This window comes from Ciconia boyciana, chromosome 2, assembly GCF_034638445.1.
Source record: "Ciconia boyciana chromosome 2, ASM3463844v1, whole genome shotgun sequence".
NCBI lineage: Eukaryota > Metazoa > Chordata > Aves > Ciconiiformes > Ciconiidae > Ciconia > Ciconia boyciana.
The window spans coordinates 103040853-103057990 of NC_132935.1; the positions used below are offsets into that span (position 1 = coordinate 103040853).

Sequence of the window (17138 nt, forward strand, 5' to 3'; positions counted from 1 at the left end):
CTGTGGTGATCTTCTCCTCTGTGGTGAAGATTTTAATGAATGCTAATGGTCATTCAGTCCACGGGATCAGATCCGGAGGTAGTCCAAAGTAATACTCCCCAAAACAAATGTGCCTGGTATAAACTTGTAACTGTTTGGCTGTGATTTGCATCTTCTTCGGAATGGTAATAGAAGCTAACCACAGAGTTTGTAAATAAACACATGCTACATTTGCTATTCCAGCTCCTTGTCTTGGTCAGGTATGAGTCCGGGCACAACGTACAAAATATTGACTATACAATGATGGTATATTGAAGCCACACAACTGTTGCTGCTGCAATCATATAATCATTTTTGAGGCTGCAGTGTGCATGATAGGGGATTATAAAGTATTCTGAAAAGAACAGAAGCTCCAAAATGACTTGAATTTGTTTTTATCGCTTCAGTCTGCCGCTTACAGTGTATCTTCAATCTGATTTAATCAAAGGGGAAGCCTCTGAAAGAAGCACAAGGTGAAATCCTGTATTCTGCCTCGTTTCTGGAGTGGTTTGCAGAGGAAGCTCGCCGGATTTATGGTGATGTTATTCCGGCATCTGCAAAAGACAGAAGAATCCTGGTGCTGAAGCAGCCAGTAGGAGTGGCAGCCATTATAACCCCAGTAAGCGTAGCTGAATTTTTCAAATCAGAGGAAGGTTTTCAGCTCACCCCACAGCATGGGGCCTTATGGCTCCTCCTGCCCAGGAAACACCTCTGTAAAGTTTCATTTCTACCTTGTACTCACTTCTTCCTGGATTGGCAGTGCTTCTTTGTAATGTTCACTTAGGACAAAGCACATCATGTAGGTCTGTTTAGGTTACCACATAATTACAGAAAATGTCAGCTATTTCTGCAAAAACGGGGAGCAAAATTTTCACAAGTTTGATTGTACTTTTCTTTCTCATCCTAGTGGAATTTCCCCAGCGCTATGATTACCCGGAAGGTTGGTGCAGCTCTGGCAGCTGGCTGTACAGTGGTAGTGAAACCTGCAGAGGACACACCTTTATCAGCCTTAGCTCTTGGGGAGGTGAGCTTTTGTGCTAAGCTTTACCTTAGCAATGGACTAAAGCTGTAAATGGGGAGTCACTTCAAAGGTAACTTTGGCCAACTTCATACATGAAGGAAGGACAAGTTGGCTGAATTGATCCAGAGGTTTTAGTTTAGTAAGAGTCTTTGAAAGTTGCCTCTAATACGGTCTAGAGCCTCAAAGAGGACCTGGCCATGTAACTACACAAAACATCTTTATATCTTTCCTTTGGTGACTTTGAATGACAGCTAGCTTAAACTGGAGCGAAGCTGCTCTCTTGACACCGTGGCGTCTGTTATTAGTTGCGCTGCACAGTTTTGGCTTACATTGACTTACAGACTGGTTTCTTCAAAACAATAAACAAACATTAAGTGACTATTCCTTATACAAAATGCACTGATGATGCAAATTCTGTGTTCTTTTGTTGCAGCTTGCAAACCAGGCTGGAATTCCAGCAGGAGTGTATAATGTTGTTCCGTGTTCCAGACAACAGACACCAGCTGTAGGGGAAGCTCTGTGCACTGATCCATTGGTAGCCAAAATATCTTTTACTGGCTCCACAGCAACAGGAAAGGTACATAAGTGCACAGAATATCCTTGAAGATTATTACTGTGGTTATACTGGAAAGGTAGGGGGAAAGTGTGTGCCTTTATACGGAGCCTTCTTCTTTTCTGGCTGCTGTACACAGATTGTCCAAATAATTGTGTACTTCTTGAGATACTGCCTATTTACTTTAATATCAGTACTTTGCAGAAGGATGCCTGTGTGCAACTTCTGGATAATTGCCCTTTATTAAATTATAATGGGAACAGTTCTGTACAAGATGCTCTTGTTTCATATCATAGGGTGACAACGTACTAATAAGAACACTGAAATTGAGTTCCAGAGGTGCTATTCAGGAATGGCTTCTGCAGTTGAGATATAAAGTGTTAGAGAAGTGAGGCCCTTGCATCTCTCCTATCAACCTTAGTCAATAAGCAATCTTACTTGTCACCGTCTCTAATGAAGTCAATAAAACTGCAGAGCGTGGCTAGAAGATGGTAGAATTCTATGGGATGGCCATATGCAGAATGAAGAAAAAGTCTGATATCACGGCAAATCTTAATCCCAAATTCTGTCAGATCTTGGAAAAATTTTGTAAGAGTAGTCAAGATTTTTATTACCAAAAAAGAAAAGAACAAGCAAACGAGAGCCAGTGTATAAAAGCCTGACCTGAACTGAAGTTGATGAAAATCCTTCTTTTCATTATTTCTTGGCCAGAATTTCATCTCTGAAGATTTTAATGAAGGAAATTAGTCCTTGTTTTTGTCATAGGAGAAAACAGATGGTCTAGCATTATAGAGAAGATGCAGGTTAATTCCCTGCCAGAGTTAGTTTTTCACTGCCTTCCATCTGTGGTTCCATAGTTCACATCTGGTAGAGGTACAAACTCCTGTCTCCTCTGTTGCCTACAGATACTGCTGAAACATGCAGCTGGCACTGTGAAGCGAGTTTCCATGGAGCTTGGAGGACATGCTCCTTTTATAGTGTTTGACAGCGCCAATGTGGACCGTGCTGTTGCAGGAGCCCTTGCTTCTAAATATAGAAACTCAGGGCAGGTAAGAGTAACCTTTTCATCCTTGTTTCTGGAAAGTGAAGAGCTGTACATACAGTTTAAGCTGTAAATAAGCTATTTTATGTAAAAGGAAAGCATAGAACACTTCATTGTGAAGAGAAAGATGCTGGAGTCACACATGGCTCTGGCCACCCAAGCCAGTTATCAGCAAGTCTGAGTAACAACACTGTAAAATCCCATGTACTTTCACAACATACATATCAGTCAATATCACTGAGAAGGAAGATGTTCACTAGGACCCCTCGCAAGAGCGTGAGAAGTGATAAGGCATTTTGTCATGTGCTTCGTTAGCATTAAATTAATTGGAGAACTAGAGCTGTGAAGACACCATCCTGCCTCAGTTCTCAGGATTGTATTTTGTAACATGTGCCTAGCCATTTCTTAAAATAATGGCTTCAAGTCTCATGATAAATGTTTCTATCTGTAAGATTGTGTGTTCGATTCAAGTCTTTTTTGTGTTCTGAAAGCACCCAGCAGGAGTTAAGGGGATTGAACTCTGTTAAGACACTCGTGGCTAGATTTTTCCACCATGAATAGCTTAAAAAAAGTGATAGACAGGATTCAAGTGTACATTGCTTCAAATGTATTTTACTTAGAGTCAAAAAAATTTTAAGAGCATCACTTTCCAGAACAGTCAGCTGAGCAGGACTGTGTGGAGACTGTTCCAGCCTTATGAGTATTACCTCTACACGTGAACATGAAGTTGGAACTCCAGCATTGGAGAAGCAGCAAGTTTTTGGTGGGATTGGGAGGTCATTTGGTTGGGAAAATGTTGCTTGAATAACACAGGAAGAAAACATAAGAGTAATCTTGGGAAGAAAGAAAGGAAACAAAATGTCATGGAATGTGGACAAGGACTACTGAGTGATCAGACACACATTGGACAAGATCTAACATAAAAGGCACCTCTGCTGCTGCATAGAAGGATAAAGTAGCTGTTACTTTTGAGAGACTGTAGCAATCAAAATAGGATGCAGTCAAGAGCAAAGGGGTAGCACAAATAAGTAGGCCACTGAAAGCACTTAAAAACAAATTCCAGGAAGAAAGCAAACTCAAACCCAATTAATGAAGGAGCTCCAAAAAAAAAGCACATACCACCAAGGGTGATTTGATGTTCTGCTGCTCAGTCCAGCATTCTGCAGTCTAATTAGAAGGTATTTCTTGCAGCTTCTGGACCTTGGTTGATCCGTATATCAGAGTCCACAGAACTCACAAAACCTTTTCATAGCGTGAGTAAGTTTAGCAGTGTGGCATATTTCACACACATACTGACAGCTTGTTGAAGTTGTATGTCTAAAGGGAGAGGGGGAATAAAAGAAATGGCAAAGCTAGGTAACAGCTTAGGATGATGGAGAAGAGGCATAGGACAGATCACTGTAGTAACCTGATACTGTGGCATGAAGGCCAGAATGAATTAATGGATAGATTAAATACAATATCAACTACTGTTTCTTTTTCCTTTTCATGTTTGTTTTCAGACCTGTGTTTGTACAAACCGTTTCCTGGTGCAAAAGGGAATCCATGACAAATTTGTGGAAAAGTTTGCTAAAGCTATAGAGAGAGAACTACACGTCGGAAGTGGATTTGATGCAAAAACTACCCAAGGGCCACTAATTAATGAAAAAGCAGTGGAGAAGGTATAAATAAAAGGTTTCATTTTTATGATCCACAATGTAACTTTAGATTTATATTTCATTTTTGTCACGCTTGTTTTGTTAGAATGTATTTGCAGTGTGGCTGGAAGTGTGTTCTGTCCTCCAAGTCCATTGTATACATACAGATGAACAGGTGTGGCCAGTTAATTTATCATTCCCCTATTTCCATTAAGGGAAAAAAGAGATTCCTCCTTCAGGAGAAACTGATTCCTCCTGATTACTTCCTAGAAGTTCTCAAGAATATTTACTGAAATTGGATAAACCGTGAGAGTTGTGTGGTGATCCTGCAATTCTGAAGCACTGTAAATGACAACTGATTTTGAAGAACAGTGCCTCTGTTTGGCAAGAGCTAAGCAGAATAATACATTGAGCTTAAAAATACCGGAGCTCTGGATGTTGTAATCACTTGAAACCTTACATGCATGGTTTGGCTCTTCTGTTTTGGATGATTCCTGACTCCAGGAAATTTTTTTTTTTTTTTTTAAATCACAGTAAGTCACATTTTCTATAATATTTCACCCTTCCTAAGGTTAAAGATTATTAAATCATGTGGTTCATACTTTCTAAGATACTATGGCTCAGTTATATGCAGGCTTGGTTTGAATCTCATTATACTTGAATGCTGCCAGATTCTTTCTGTTTATAAAGTAATAGAATATGAAAATATTCAGAGTTATTTGGGAGACAAAGGATACAGTACTTCGATTTCTTTCCTTCATGCCTTCCCTTTGTGCATCACAAAAGTATAGCGTGTGTGTGTATACATCTATATATACAAATAAGCAAGCACTGTATATAGTTACTTAACTGCCTTTCTGTAATTTCAAAGGACAGTATTCTAGATGGAGACTGCTACTTTAGTTTTCTCAGTATTTTCCTGTCTTTGGATGAATTGCAGATGTAGGGGGTGGAAAACGTTCTTGCCAGTACCGTCTTGAAAGTTGTCTGTTTCCCTTTAAATGACAGTTTTTATAGTACTTGATTACTATAAAAATAGTACTTGATCACCGATATCAGGTGTACTTCTTAGTCCTGCAAAGACTTTTTCTCATGTTAGATGTAATCTTTTCATTTCAACAGAAAAGCTGAATCTTTAATAGCCGTGAGAGTGGGGCCATACTCGTAATTTATCCCTCTGAAATTATGTCAGACTGAGAGAAATAAAAATTCAAGATAAATTTTAAATAATATTGCAAATGGTCTCCTGCAAAGTATAAACCTCTATTCAAAATCTTCTATTTAATACTGGAAAGTATTACTTCTTCAGTGGAAAATATACTATTGTTCATTCCTAAATGCTGACTTTGAGATTTTTGTTTTGCATACCTCAGGTAGAGAGGCACATTAATGATGCAGTTTCTCAAGGAGCATCTATTGTGACTGGAGGGAAACGACACAGCCTGGGGAAGAATTTCTTTGAGCCAACGTTACTTAGTAACGTTACCACAAAAATGCTTTGCACCCAAGAGGAAACATTTGGTCCTTTAGCACCCATTATCAAGTAAGATTATTAATTTTCCAGATTAAAAATAGCAATTAAAAAACCCAATGAAATATTATTTTGAATAAGTAAGATTTCAATGACAGTTTGCCAAAAGATATTTTTGTATGATCACTCAAGTCTTGTAATAAGACTGGGGTACACATGTGAAAACTTACTTTGGATATGTGGTTTGTTTGTTTCTTTCTCTTGACCCAGTTTTAGCATCTCTACAACTTCTTGAAGATTATTTTCTTTTAAATTGTATCAGCAGTTAAGCAAGGGTAGATAGCAGCAAAACCTTCATCAGTCATCAGCTTCATGATATGTGATACGAAGTAGGCGGCAGGACTTTGCAGTTTGTCATGTGATTTGCTAGTCCTCAGTTTTTCTGATGGAGGATGACTTAGAGCTCTCTTTTCTCTTTAAAACATTCCCTGCCTCCATCCAGAACAATTGGATGTAATGGCAGAACATACAGTTATCTCTCATACTTGAGAGTGCTTGTGTAATTGGGGAAATTGGTGGGCTAACCCATATGAAGTCAATGTATTAACTACCAGTATCTAGGGAGGATAAAGGCAATCTTAACTACTTAACTGCAGTTTAAATTAAGAGAAGTGGTAGAAACTCCTCCATTGTTTCAAAGTGGAAATTAAATCAGATGTTGAAAATACACTTTTGGAAAAAAACTGCATCTTGACTTTTTTATTTCTGATAAGGCTGCTTCTTGTCAGTAAGTCAGCAAGACGGTAGACGAACTGCAGGCCTAATTTGTGTTTTTTCTCTTTATATTGACAGATTTGAGACTGAAGCAGAAGCTATTGCTATAGCAAACGCAGCTAATGTGGGTCTAGCAGGTATGCCTCTCTGTCAGATAAAAGTATTTGTGTGGTTTTATGAGCTTTAGTGTTAACGGAGTGATGATTTTTAATGTTAATAAGTCTCTTTTTCACAGTCTTCTGCAATTGTTCTTCCTGATTTTAATTTTCATTCGTGTATCTCTGTGTCTGCATGGCAGGATATTTCTACTCCCAAGATCCAGCTCAGATCTGGAGAGTTGCAGAAGAGCTGGAAGTTGGAATGGTTGGTGTTAATGAAGGCATAGTCTCCTCAGTGGAGAGTCCTTTTGGTGGGGTAAAACAGTCTGGCTTAGGGCGAGAAGGTTCAAAATACGGCATTGATGAATACTTAGAAATAAAGTATGTCTGCTTTGGAGGCCTATAAAAATCTTCAAAAAGCACAATCCCAACAGCTTGGAAAAGAGTGCTGTAGTTTTAATAAGCTTCTTGAACCAGAAATATGTATGAATGGAACTTCTACCTTCTTTAAAACTAAGCAACCCTGTTCTGTATGTGTAGAGATATTTACAGTATTCTGTGCTGCCATATGTTTTTACATGTTCTTTATTTATACATTCAATTTTTCAGCAATGTGACCACAATGTCCATCATTTTTAGTAAGGAGTAAGGAAGAATGCACATTTATTATTCTTGTATTATCCCGTGTAACTGGGAGGACTTGGAGACTCGTGCATAATGAAAATAGATCATACCTATGATCGGGTTATGGGGCAACGGGAAGCTAGATGACTGTTTTCGACTGCCTCTAACATTTCAGTGTGGATGTGGGAGGCTTTGGGGATGACAGTCTCCCTTCAGAATTTTATGTAAATATCCACATTTTCTAATGTGATTATGTGACTGTCTTTTAGAAACAGGCATGTCTTTTATTTTTTTTTTTAATTGTGGGAGAATCTAATGCTTATGAAAGGTGAGGAATTGCTTTTAGCTACAGCTAGACATCCATGCAGGCAAAGGGACAGCTTTTTCAGTGCATGTTAATGCTAGTTGCAGAGCTGCCACCTGTTCAGCTTTGGGCTTCTAAGCAAAGAGCTGTAATTTGTGCCTAACAGATTGCACGCCTGGGATCAAATATGGCCCTTGTTTGATTTTTGTGAGCCCTAGCAGTCCTGGGAACAGGACAGTGAAGGACAAGGAGCTGCTGGCTTAGTGAGTAGCAGGAGGAAGATGGGATGCTTACTTGCAGGAATAACTTGCAGAATTGTAAGGGGACACTATAAGGGCTGTGTGAAGGAAGCACAAGTAGTGACATAATGATATAGCTAAACTCCCTTCCATGAAAATAACATGACTTTCCTTGGGTAGAAGTACAGTCACTGATGTAAATGTTGTTCAGTGTCTAAAGGAACATTACTCACCACCTCTAAAGAACATGAGCAGATAGATGATTCTGTGGGCTTTGTGCCTTGAATTGGATTCGTGGTTACACAGGTGAATGTCCATTAGGGAGGAAGGTTTAAAAACCTTTGAACTTGGCTAACTTGTGACCTAATAAAGACTTAAATAGAAGTGATTAGAGGCAAGACTTCTACACATCACCCCACTATGTTGTCATCTTCAAAAGATGATATAAAGCTTCCTCAATAGAAAATAAACAATGCTGTTTAAACATTATTTTAATGGCAGTCAAAAGAAGCACTTTAAAAAATGTGCAATGTTAATTTGGTAAATAAATCAGCAATGCAGAGGCTAAGGGGAATAAATTTTGTTTCCTGTGTTCGTTAACTTTATTTGGTGGGGTTTTACTCATTAATTACTAAAAATAAATAAAAGAAGGCAACAGAGCTCTTCTTCCTATACACTAATGAATGTACCCTATGAAATGGGATATGTTAAGATACTTTATCAAATCAGGGAAAAAGGTACCAGGTAACACAAGCCTTGGTGGGGGGAGGGGGAAGCAAGCCAGAACTGACTTTCATGGGGTTTGTTTAAAACGCACATAAGGTAGCATTGACTGCTACTTATTATTTCTAAATATTTTTTATGATTATATTTGTGTAACACTTGAGACCAGGTGGGTCTGGAGCACATTATCTGTCAGTAGAGTATGTGTGCATCATGCCAACCAAAGGGCGGTTAAAGGACGCTTACTGCCCTTCTAGTAATTTCCAGTGCACCAAAAATGCACATTTAAGATAGTGAGGACTTAATACTGTATCAGTTGCAGCATATGTGCTTGTTGTCAAGAACAAAAAAAGGATGGCCTATTTCTACACTAGTTGCAAGAAACTTTCTTGTAGTCAACTTCAAAGCTTACACTATTGAACACAAAGGCTGCCTGAATGTGGGGAATACAGTGTTGTGCAAGAGGAAGCCGTTTGCCAGCCTTGGCTGCCAGTATGTGTTTATTTCTTATTGGAAAGAGTAACTTTCCAATAGGTAAAGGTAGAAGGTAATAGGGTAGAAGGTAAAAGGTAATAGGTAGAAGAATGTCATAACTTGGTGCCTGGGTACCACAACACCGTGATGCAGGCACACTTACAGGTATTGTACATAGGTAAGAGTATCTGCCACTGAAATTGCACAGGCTTAAAATATGTCTGCCTATGAACTGCAATATAAGGTCAAAATTAAAGTTATCTAATTTAGTGCTGTATGACAGTGCAGTCTTGAATGTGGGTGTACTTCCTGGGACAGTGTAGTTGGAGGATAAATTCTTTAACCCGCTGCTCTATTCATTGCAAAGTTATTGATCTGATGCATTGGTGCATTTAAAACCGTGATGTCTTTTCTGAGAATAGCACTGTTAATGAGTAAATGTTTACTTTTTTTCTAGCAAATAATACTTTTTACTATGCTTGGTAACAAGCACAAACCATAATTAAAGATAAGGCATGTAATAAACTTTAAAAATACCTTTGTCTAGTTTGGATTGTGTTTGGATTCCAGCTTAGTATCCTTGTGTCAGTAAGGTCTACATCAATTAAGCACAGAATAATCTTAAAGTTGTCTTCATGACAAAAGCTGTGATTCAACAAAAGATAGACTTGAATTCTCACACCTGTTATGTTGATTACACTTGTAATAGTTTAGCAATTTCTGGATATTAAAACTGTGATGGAAAAACATTTTCAGTTAATAAATAACTTCTGTGAAAGCACTGGATTTTGTGGTTTATTACCTTATTCAGTGTTGAATTGACAAACTGACAGCAGCCACATTAAGTTCAGTCTCAGATTTGCACAGAATTTTGTTCTGCCAGCTTTAGCACTGGAAAAAAAGACGACATTTCTTTGCATCCACATGTTCATGAGGTGTAAGATTTTGGTTACCCCAATTGCAGTCCCTTGAATCTAAATCAAATAGATGAGACTGCTTTGACATACTAATATGCCATCAGTCATTTTGTATGGAAGTCTTTTATGCTGAATCAAACATTTTGCCACAAGATACAGGTTTTGTGGATCAGAGTGCCTTTCTCTGCTTTCAGGATATGATTACTTGCATAATTCTTTACTTCATTTATTAAGATTTAAAACAGATTTTTGGAAGCTTTTTTAAATTTCCATTTAGTTAATACAGTTTTGAAGCCTCAGAAACTGTCTTCTAATTTCCAACCTGACTTAGTCATGGCCAATTTCCATTTTATTTTCTTATGTTACCCTTTAAACAGCTGTTGTTTGACCCCTGTTGGCTGTCCTCTCTGTGTAATAAACTTAAGAAACTATGTTCACCTGTTCTACTAGATACTAAAATTTTTAGCTTAAATAGGCAGAAATTATCTCCAACCACAGCGCACAAGCTTTTTTGGCAAGTCACTCTAGGTAATGCTTGTCCATTGGTATGCTAATCTGGCAGTTACCTTGGGCGTTCAGGATAAGTAAGGGAGGCTCTTGATGCTGGTAACACTGATCCAATACCAGTGAAGATAGACAATCAGTCTTACTGAGAAGTACGTCAAGCCTGACCAATATCTAGTACTTAATTTTGTTTACGGTAGCTGGCAGATTGCACTTCGTTATCTCTTGTCACCAAGATCAAGGAAATGTTTAAGCGGGTTAGTGTTCTGCAGCCTATCCATTTCCCAGACACTAGTGTTTTTAGACACAGTTTATGCTTTTATGATTAATTGTGCTTTCATGATGAAGTCACAGAACATAAACAGCAGTTTAAATGGTTTGCACAGGGTAAAATAGATTTTACTGTTCTAAATCAATCAGGCACATGCTGGGAGTTGGGCAATCCTGTAAGTAAAAGAAGCTCCACGCTTTGACTTGGCATTGAAGTAACTGTCTCACTGTTACTGGCAGTCATAAGCGTAACTGGTCATGCCCTTTGTCCTAGCCCTACTGCTTATGGAAGGGTTGAGCTATCTTAAAGGAGAAGGTTTAATGATGGTGTTCAGAAGCTCTAAGTTAAATTTTAAGCACTTGTTTAAAGTGTTTTTAATGTCAAAACTCTCTGTCTAGGATCTTCCAAGACATGAGAAGTTGGGGGTTTATTCACTTTATCAGTGAATGCTGAAGCTACTTAACACAAATGGCTTAAGTTGTTTAGGGATCACTACTGATTATCTTCTGTTGCACAAGTCTAGAGGCTTCCATCAGCCTACTCGTAAGGGGAGAGGGGAGACTACTACTGTTACCAAAGTGTACAGTGCAGTAACAAACAGGCAGATTCCATTCTTCAATAAAGGACACCATATCTCATCAGCTCATTCAGCAGCCAGTATTCCCTTGTAGGAGTCAAATATGAATGTAAGAGGTACCATGGAGACTGTGGCACCATGTATCCAAATACACTTAAAGTTGCTTTTATGGTGTTACATAAATAAATATGCTTTAAAAAACCCCATAAATATGCTTTTATGTTTTTTCCTTACAGAAAGACACTTGTATCTCATAGTACCTTTTATTATCATGATTTAGCACAAACTTCATATACACTAATGCATGGATTTTTTCTTTTCCAGTTCAGAAACAGGCAGCATAATCTACCCCTAGCTAACAGTATTTTGGGTTATTTTGCACACTAGTATCTCCGATTACTGCAAAGCAGCCATTGTACTTACAAACACTCAATTATTGGATTTGCTATAGAATAAGCCACAAAACTTGTGAAATCACCACACTTGGCATGACAGCTGGTGAATATTTACACGCAGCCAACTAAACCAAGTAAGGACAAGCACCACATGAAAACTCTTACTGTGAACTGCAGTAATTTTTTTTTTCTGCTCTCTGATGTACTGAATAATTTAATAATTACCTCTCTGAAAAAAGATACTGTTTTGCTTTTGTCAGTAGGAAGGGATCAGATACTTCACTGCTTTTATGTTTGAGTACCGACATAAGCAATGGTGTACAACATATCTCTATTAGCCTGACCCGAGTGTTGAGTCCAATACAGAATACCATGTCTAAAAGAGTACCTGACAAGTTCCTAGAAGGAAAGACAAAACTTTATTAGTAGTTACATAAATGTATTAATTTCAGCTCAGAAATTGTTCCAGTTACAATACATTATCATTTGCAATAAATAACATTTTCTAGAAACAGATTTCTAATATAAATTCTGTAATAGCTCACCCACCTACAGGGAGAAGTGCTTCTATACAGAGACAAACTACTGATGTGCAGCTCATCTGCACTCGATTCATAGCCTGTGCAAAAGAAAAAATAATTTGCATTTTCTCCCTCCTTTTTTAAATTTTATTTCTAAGCTTCAAGGTTCCCTCCCTTGCCTTGGGGAGTTCAGGACCTAAAAGGTATGTGCAATGGGTTCTCCTTTGCTGCAGAAGTATGGGATTAGTATTCTAGTTAGGGATCAATGATCAGCGATAGCTGATGTTAAGAAACTCTAATTTACCTCTATCCCATTTTCCTTCTAGAGGAATGTTTACCTCTCTCAAACCTCACATAAATGTCTCAAAAGACTAAAGTAGCTGTCATTTTATTACCACCATCCCAAAGCTCCAGCTGACTACAGCCCATTATCAGTATATTGGGGGGAAAAACTAGTTTCACTTTAGGCTTAAAACAGGAATAGGAAATTTGCCTAAGAACTCAAATTATTTCAAGAACATTAGAACTTTCTAAGGAAAGTTTAAATTCAGCACAGAGAACACACGCATGTGCTCACTCTCTGTTAAGTTCACACAGTTAAGTTCCTTGCATGTCTGCGTGCTTCTGTTTGCCCACAAGAGACCAAGAAAGAAAAGGAAAATTAGCATCATATAAGAAAACACAGCTGACAGCACAAAACAGATGCTTGAACAGTACCTCTACCTGATGCATCTGACCGAGGGAGACTGCTAAGACGCTGTTTACCTAAAAGGATGCAGTTAAAAATGTACTCTTACACACAAAACAAGAATAACCTTTTTTCCCCTCCCCAAATAGACAATCCTCTGCAATTAGACTGTTCACATTTTGCTTGAATTTCTCAGCAATCTACTCAGTTAATATGAAAGGCTGAACCATAGGACAGAGAATTTGGATGTGCATCTCAGCAGATTTGCCAAGGTAAATTTTGTTTCGTACTGCAGTAGCATTTTGGTTAAGAAAATTAAAAACAAGCCGATGACCTGTTCACAACGTGGCAGTTTCATGCTACGTATACACTGTGTTGAGTGTTGAACCCATTTAATGCCTCAGGCAGTAATGGTAAGGAAGTTTTTTTTCCAAAATACACTTCTTATTTAAAATGCAAACAAAGGCAGTCCTTTTACATAGCTGGACAATCTCTGCTTGTGCATGCATCAGAATGTATAAATGTAAAACCAAGATACAAATGAAAATCCAGTGCTTACATCAAGGCTATGAGGCACTCTAAGTATCAGTACACCATCTGCCTTCGAAGAGAGGCAGTATCTTATCAGTGCCAAACTGAATTTATTCTTTATTTTCAGTGGATTCTGAGCCATACATGACCAGCTGTATCTGGTCTCCTCTGCTTTTCAGTGCAGATGAGACTGTTGGGAATATCCCCATCCCTATTTCACAATGAAGCTGCCAGCACTCTTTCTGTATAGGAAGGAAAACAGTGTACAGAAGTAAATGTAGGGACTGAGACCCCACTTCAAACCCATCATAACCCAAAGCAGAAGGCTAGCATCAGAATTCTACCATTGTGTTTGCCCCTTAACAGCTAATTTTCTGACCCTTTCATTCCAGGTATGACCTGACATTCTGCAAGAAAGCAATGGTTCTAGAAATAAAAATGATACTGAGTCAAGATACAAGGCTTGCTACAGTCTCTTCTAAATTCCTGACAAAATCATGCTTGGCCAAGTGACACAAACATGTGATAACGCAAATTCACAGAGCTAGAAACTATTATTTTCAACTTCTGGGCAAGTTTCATATTAAAAGCAAGCCTGATCTTATGTAAGAGCAATGACTTCTTCCAAGGAGGTGGAAGAATCAAACTAGTAGAATTAGAAGCAGCTCAAAAATTTAAACTAAGCAACTTCCACTTTCTATGGCCTTATGCAATAAGAAATTTGTCTAATGTTTCTTATTTGTTAGAGTGAGAAATACTTAGCCAAATCATGCATACGTTCTCATGACACATGAACTTACCACCAATCCAAAGATCTGAGCCCCCAGAATGTGTGTGGGGGAGTGGTAATAGCCCTGGGAATTCTGCAGCATTGAGGAAAGCAGGTTTATGATTCCTGTAGTTGTTTTACTAGAGAATCAGTCTTCAGTTGTTTGGTGGTTTTTTTTTTGTTTGTTTTTTTTTGTTTGTTTTTTTAAAGTCTGAATTTTAATTCCTTGAAAGAACAACCTCCTAGGCTTCAGCACCAGCTTTAAAAACGTAAAATAAACCCAAAATACACAAGTGACTGACTTCACAAAACTGAAGGATGCTGCTGACTGCACTGACGTCCTAAAAGATAAGTTTATAGATAAAGGCACACTGGATACAGTATTTAGCAGAAGCATTAATGGCAGCGTGGCCAATACAAAGTTGTAGTTGCTTATGCAACTTTTTTTTTCTTAAATGCATGTTTCCAAGAGCATAATTCCTGCTGGAACATTTTGGGAATTTGTGCAGAATGGATTAAGCCCACCATTTTAATTTAAAAAGGAAAAAAAATTAATATTTTGAGTGGGCCTTAACTTTCTTCAGGAATGCTTTAAAGTGAATGTTGCATTATTATGTTAACACATCTGGAGCAGAAATTGAAAGACATCAAAAGCTGACCTTGCTTTTATTGACCAAGTTATTTAAAAAAATATATATACACACACACTCAAGAAGGGTGACAAAGTAGATTTGTTTCAATAAATAGCCTAAAACCCCCATACACATAGAGTTAAAACTTGGCTTCTGAAGCAAGCAAATCATACCATTTACACTGCATCTTGCTGGTGGGTATGGGAAAACATGGAAAACACTTGCATTAGCCCTTTTTAGCTCTTCACAGCCTCTCCCACCACTAAGACTCCTGCGGCCATACTCAGCTCTCCAGAGAAATGCAGGGCTGGGCACAGGATAAATGCTCCTCAGTGCAGCATTAGTAGCCTTAGGGATTGTTGCTGGCTGCATTTGAGAATCAAAGGTATGAAACCAGTTATGAGCATGCCATGTTGCTGCAACTTTTGACTACTGATTCTTTCCAACCTAGACAGTTCTTCCAACTTTTGCCCAACTCCACTGAGAAGCATGGAAGCCACGGTGTTCAACCCAACTACTCTGTTGTGTCAGGCTTCTATGGAAGGATGGAGAAAGCCCCAAAATTCTCCACCAAATTATTCCTCATGATGGAGGTGGGCTATGTCCGCTCCCTGACCCTTCTCATCTGCTCCCCTTGACCTCTATACTGCTCCACCCTTCTCTGTTAATGGATTCTCCACCACCAGATTTAAAAAAAAAAAAAAAAAGTTAAAAAAACCCCTGCAAATGCTCCCAGAGGAACGTTTTCTCCATCAGAACACATCATTCCTCCAGCTTACCCCAAGACTCCAGCATGTCAGTAAAGGACCACCAGGAAAGGCTTGACTTCATGGCCAGACAGTACAACTGACACAGATTCCCCCACAAGTGAGGCTTATGTTTAAAAGCCAAGTCTTCATTTTGGGATTTCAGGAATAGTATTGGGGGCATGGCTTTAAAGCCTAACAAGCACGCTATAAAGAAATTATCCACATTGCAAACAAGAACATCAGAACTCCAACATACCCACCCTTCCCAAACACCTAAAGGGATCTCTTTAGACCAACATGTCTAGTCACTGAATAGCCACAGAGGAAAAGTAAAACGATCCAATATTCGAGCTAAACCCTTCCTCAGTACCAATTCCCATGACAATGAAGGTAGGTGTTGAAACCCCTGCTCCACACAGGATATTTTGCCACAGGCATTTCACTACACAAATGCCTGGCACATTCTTTAACTGAGCACTGAGGCTGTCAGATGATAACTCATCTCAGCTGAGGGTTCAGTCTTAAAAGGTCCAGAGCTCCTTAAAAGTGCTCTCTAAGCAAAAGGTTGTTTGGGATGCTCAAAATGCTTCTGAAGGCACATCACACTGAGTCCTTCCTGCCTTTCTGCTACTGTTTCCTGGCTGACATGGCAGACTCCAGAGAGCCAAAGCACCTTCATCATTACAGAAGCAACCTAAGGCTGGACTTCCCTGCAGGCACTATACTTTCTATGTAAATACAGGGAACATTGCATTCTACAGGACACAGATGTATCACATTACTTTACAGCTGATTAAGTGCAACTGCTAATTGTAAACTTCCTCTGAAAACAAAGACATTTCCATCTGATGAGTACTACCATAGAGAAGGAAGTCACAAAGCACACTCAGAGATAAATACAATGCACTAAAAACGCTCTCTCTTTGTGTTCCCAACCTAAACTGAAAATGAAGATGGAGCCTGTGGTCACATATTGCTCTCTATAGTTGTAAGGGAATTTATCTATATTGGCTGTCGCTGTTTTAGGTCAGCATCATAATCACACTGCTTCTCCAAGAGAGAGACAGGAGCACAGGACAAGAATCTGTATGCATCTCAGTTACCAGTGTTAGTAGCATAACAGCCTTGCTTAGTTTTGTAGCAGCGATACAGGAAAAAAGGCCTTCTGAAGTTCAGACGAAGATTCAGCATGGAACATGCAAGAAATAAGATGTACTTTTCCTTGTTCCTATAATGGTGACAAGAGGAGTCAGCTGACCATCTAATCCTTCTGCCTTCCTTCCCCTAACTGTGCTAGAAATTTACCCTTTCATCTGCAATTAGTTGATATTTTAGGAAGCTTTCGGTTCTGGAAAAACAGAGGTGGGCCAACATGTTTCAGATGTGCTGGACCAGTGTGTTCTGTGCTTTTACCCTCATTCAGTTATCTGTCTTTGGAGCTGTAGCTGAAGGAAACTCCATTTCTGATGGATCCATTCATGAGGGTTTTAGGATTCTCTCTTTCAATCTTTTCTCTGCTGAAGATAGTGTCCTGATCACTGTCAAACTCTGACTCAGAGACCATCAGACTGGAGTTGTGTTCTGTACTTCTGTGTTTTATACCTGA

The 17138-nt window shown here is 38.8% G+C and overlaps 2 protein-coding genes across 6 annotated transcripts in view; one reads left to right on the forward strand and one right to left on the reverse strand.

Annotated features, from left to right (window-relative positions):
* ALDH5A1 (aldehyde dehydrogenase 5 family member A1) overlaps positions 1 to 11468 on the forward strand; it is a 12776-nt gene extending 1308 nt beyond the window's left edge. The window contains exons 3-10 of the mRNA XM_072853386.1: positions 467 to 637; positions 926 to 1042; positions 1473 to 1616; positions 2498 to 2641; positions 4137 to 4295; positions 5645 to 5814; positions 6595 to 6653; positions 6815 to 11468. Coding sequence (XP_072709487.1) covers positions 467 to 637; positions 926 to 1042; positions 1473 to 1616; positions 2498 to 2641; positions 4137 to 4295; positions 5645 to 5814; positions 6595 to 6653; positions 6815 to 7020 — 1170 coding nt within the window. The 3' untranslated portion in view covers positions 7021 to 11468. The remainder of the gene's footprint in view (positions 1 to 466; positions 638 to 925; positions 1043 to 1472; positions 1617 to 2497; positions 2642 to 4136; positions 4296 to 5644; positions 5815 to 6594; positions 6654 to 6814) is intronic.
* The window catches only part of KIAA0319 (KIAA0319 ortholog), a 63215-nt gene continuing 57545 nt past the window's right edge, over positions 11469 to 17138 (reverse strand). For 3 of the 5 annotated variants that reach the window (XM_072853384.1, XM_072853381.1, XM_072853380.1), the window contains one exon: positions 11469 to 17134. In XM_072853384.1, coding sequence (XP_072709485.1) covers positions 16956 to 17134 — 179 coding nt within the window. In that variant the 3' untranslated portion in view covers positions 11469 to 16955. The remainder of the gene's footprint in view (positions 17135 to 17138) is intronic. The other 2 variants (XM_072853383.1, XM_072853382.1) reach the window with 1 other exon arrangement.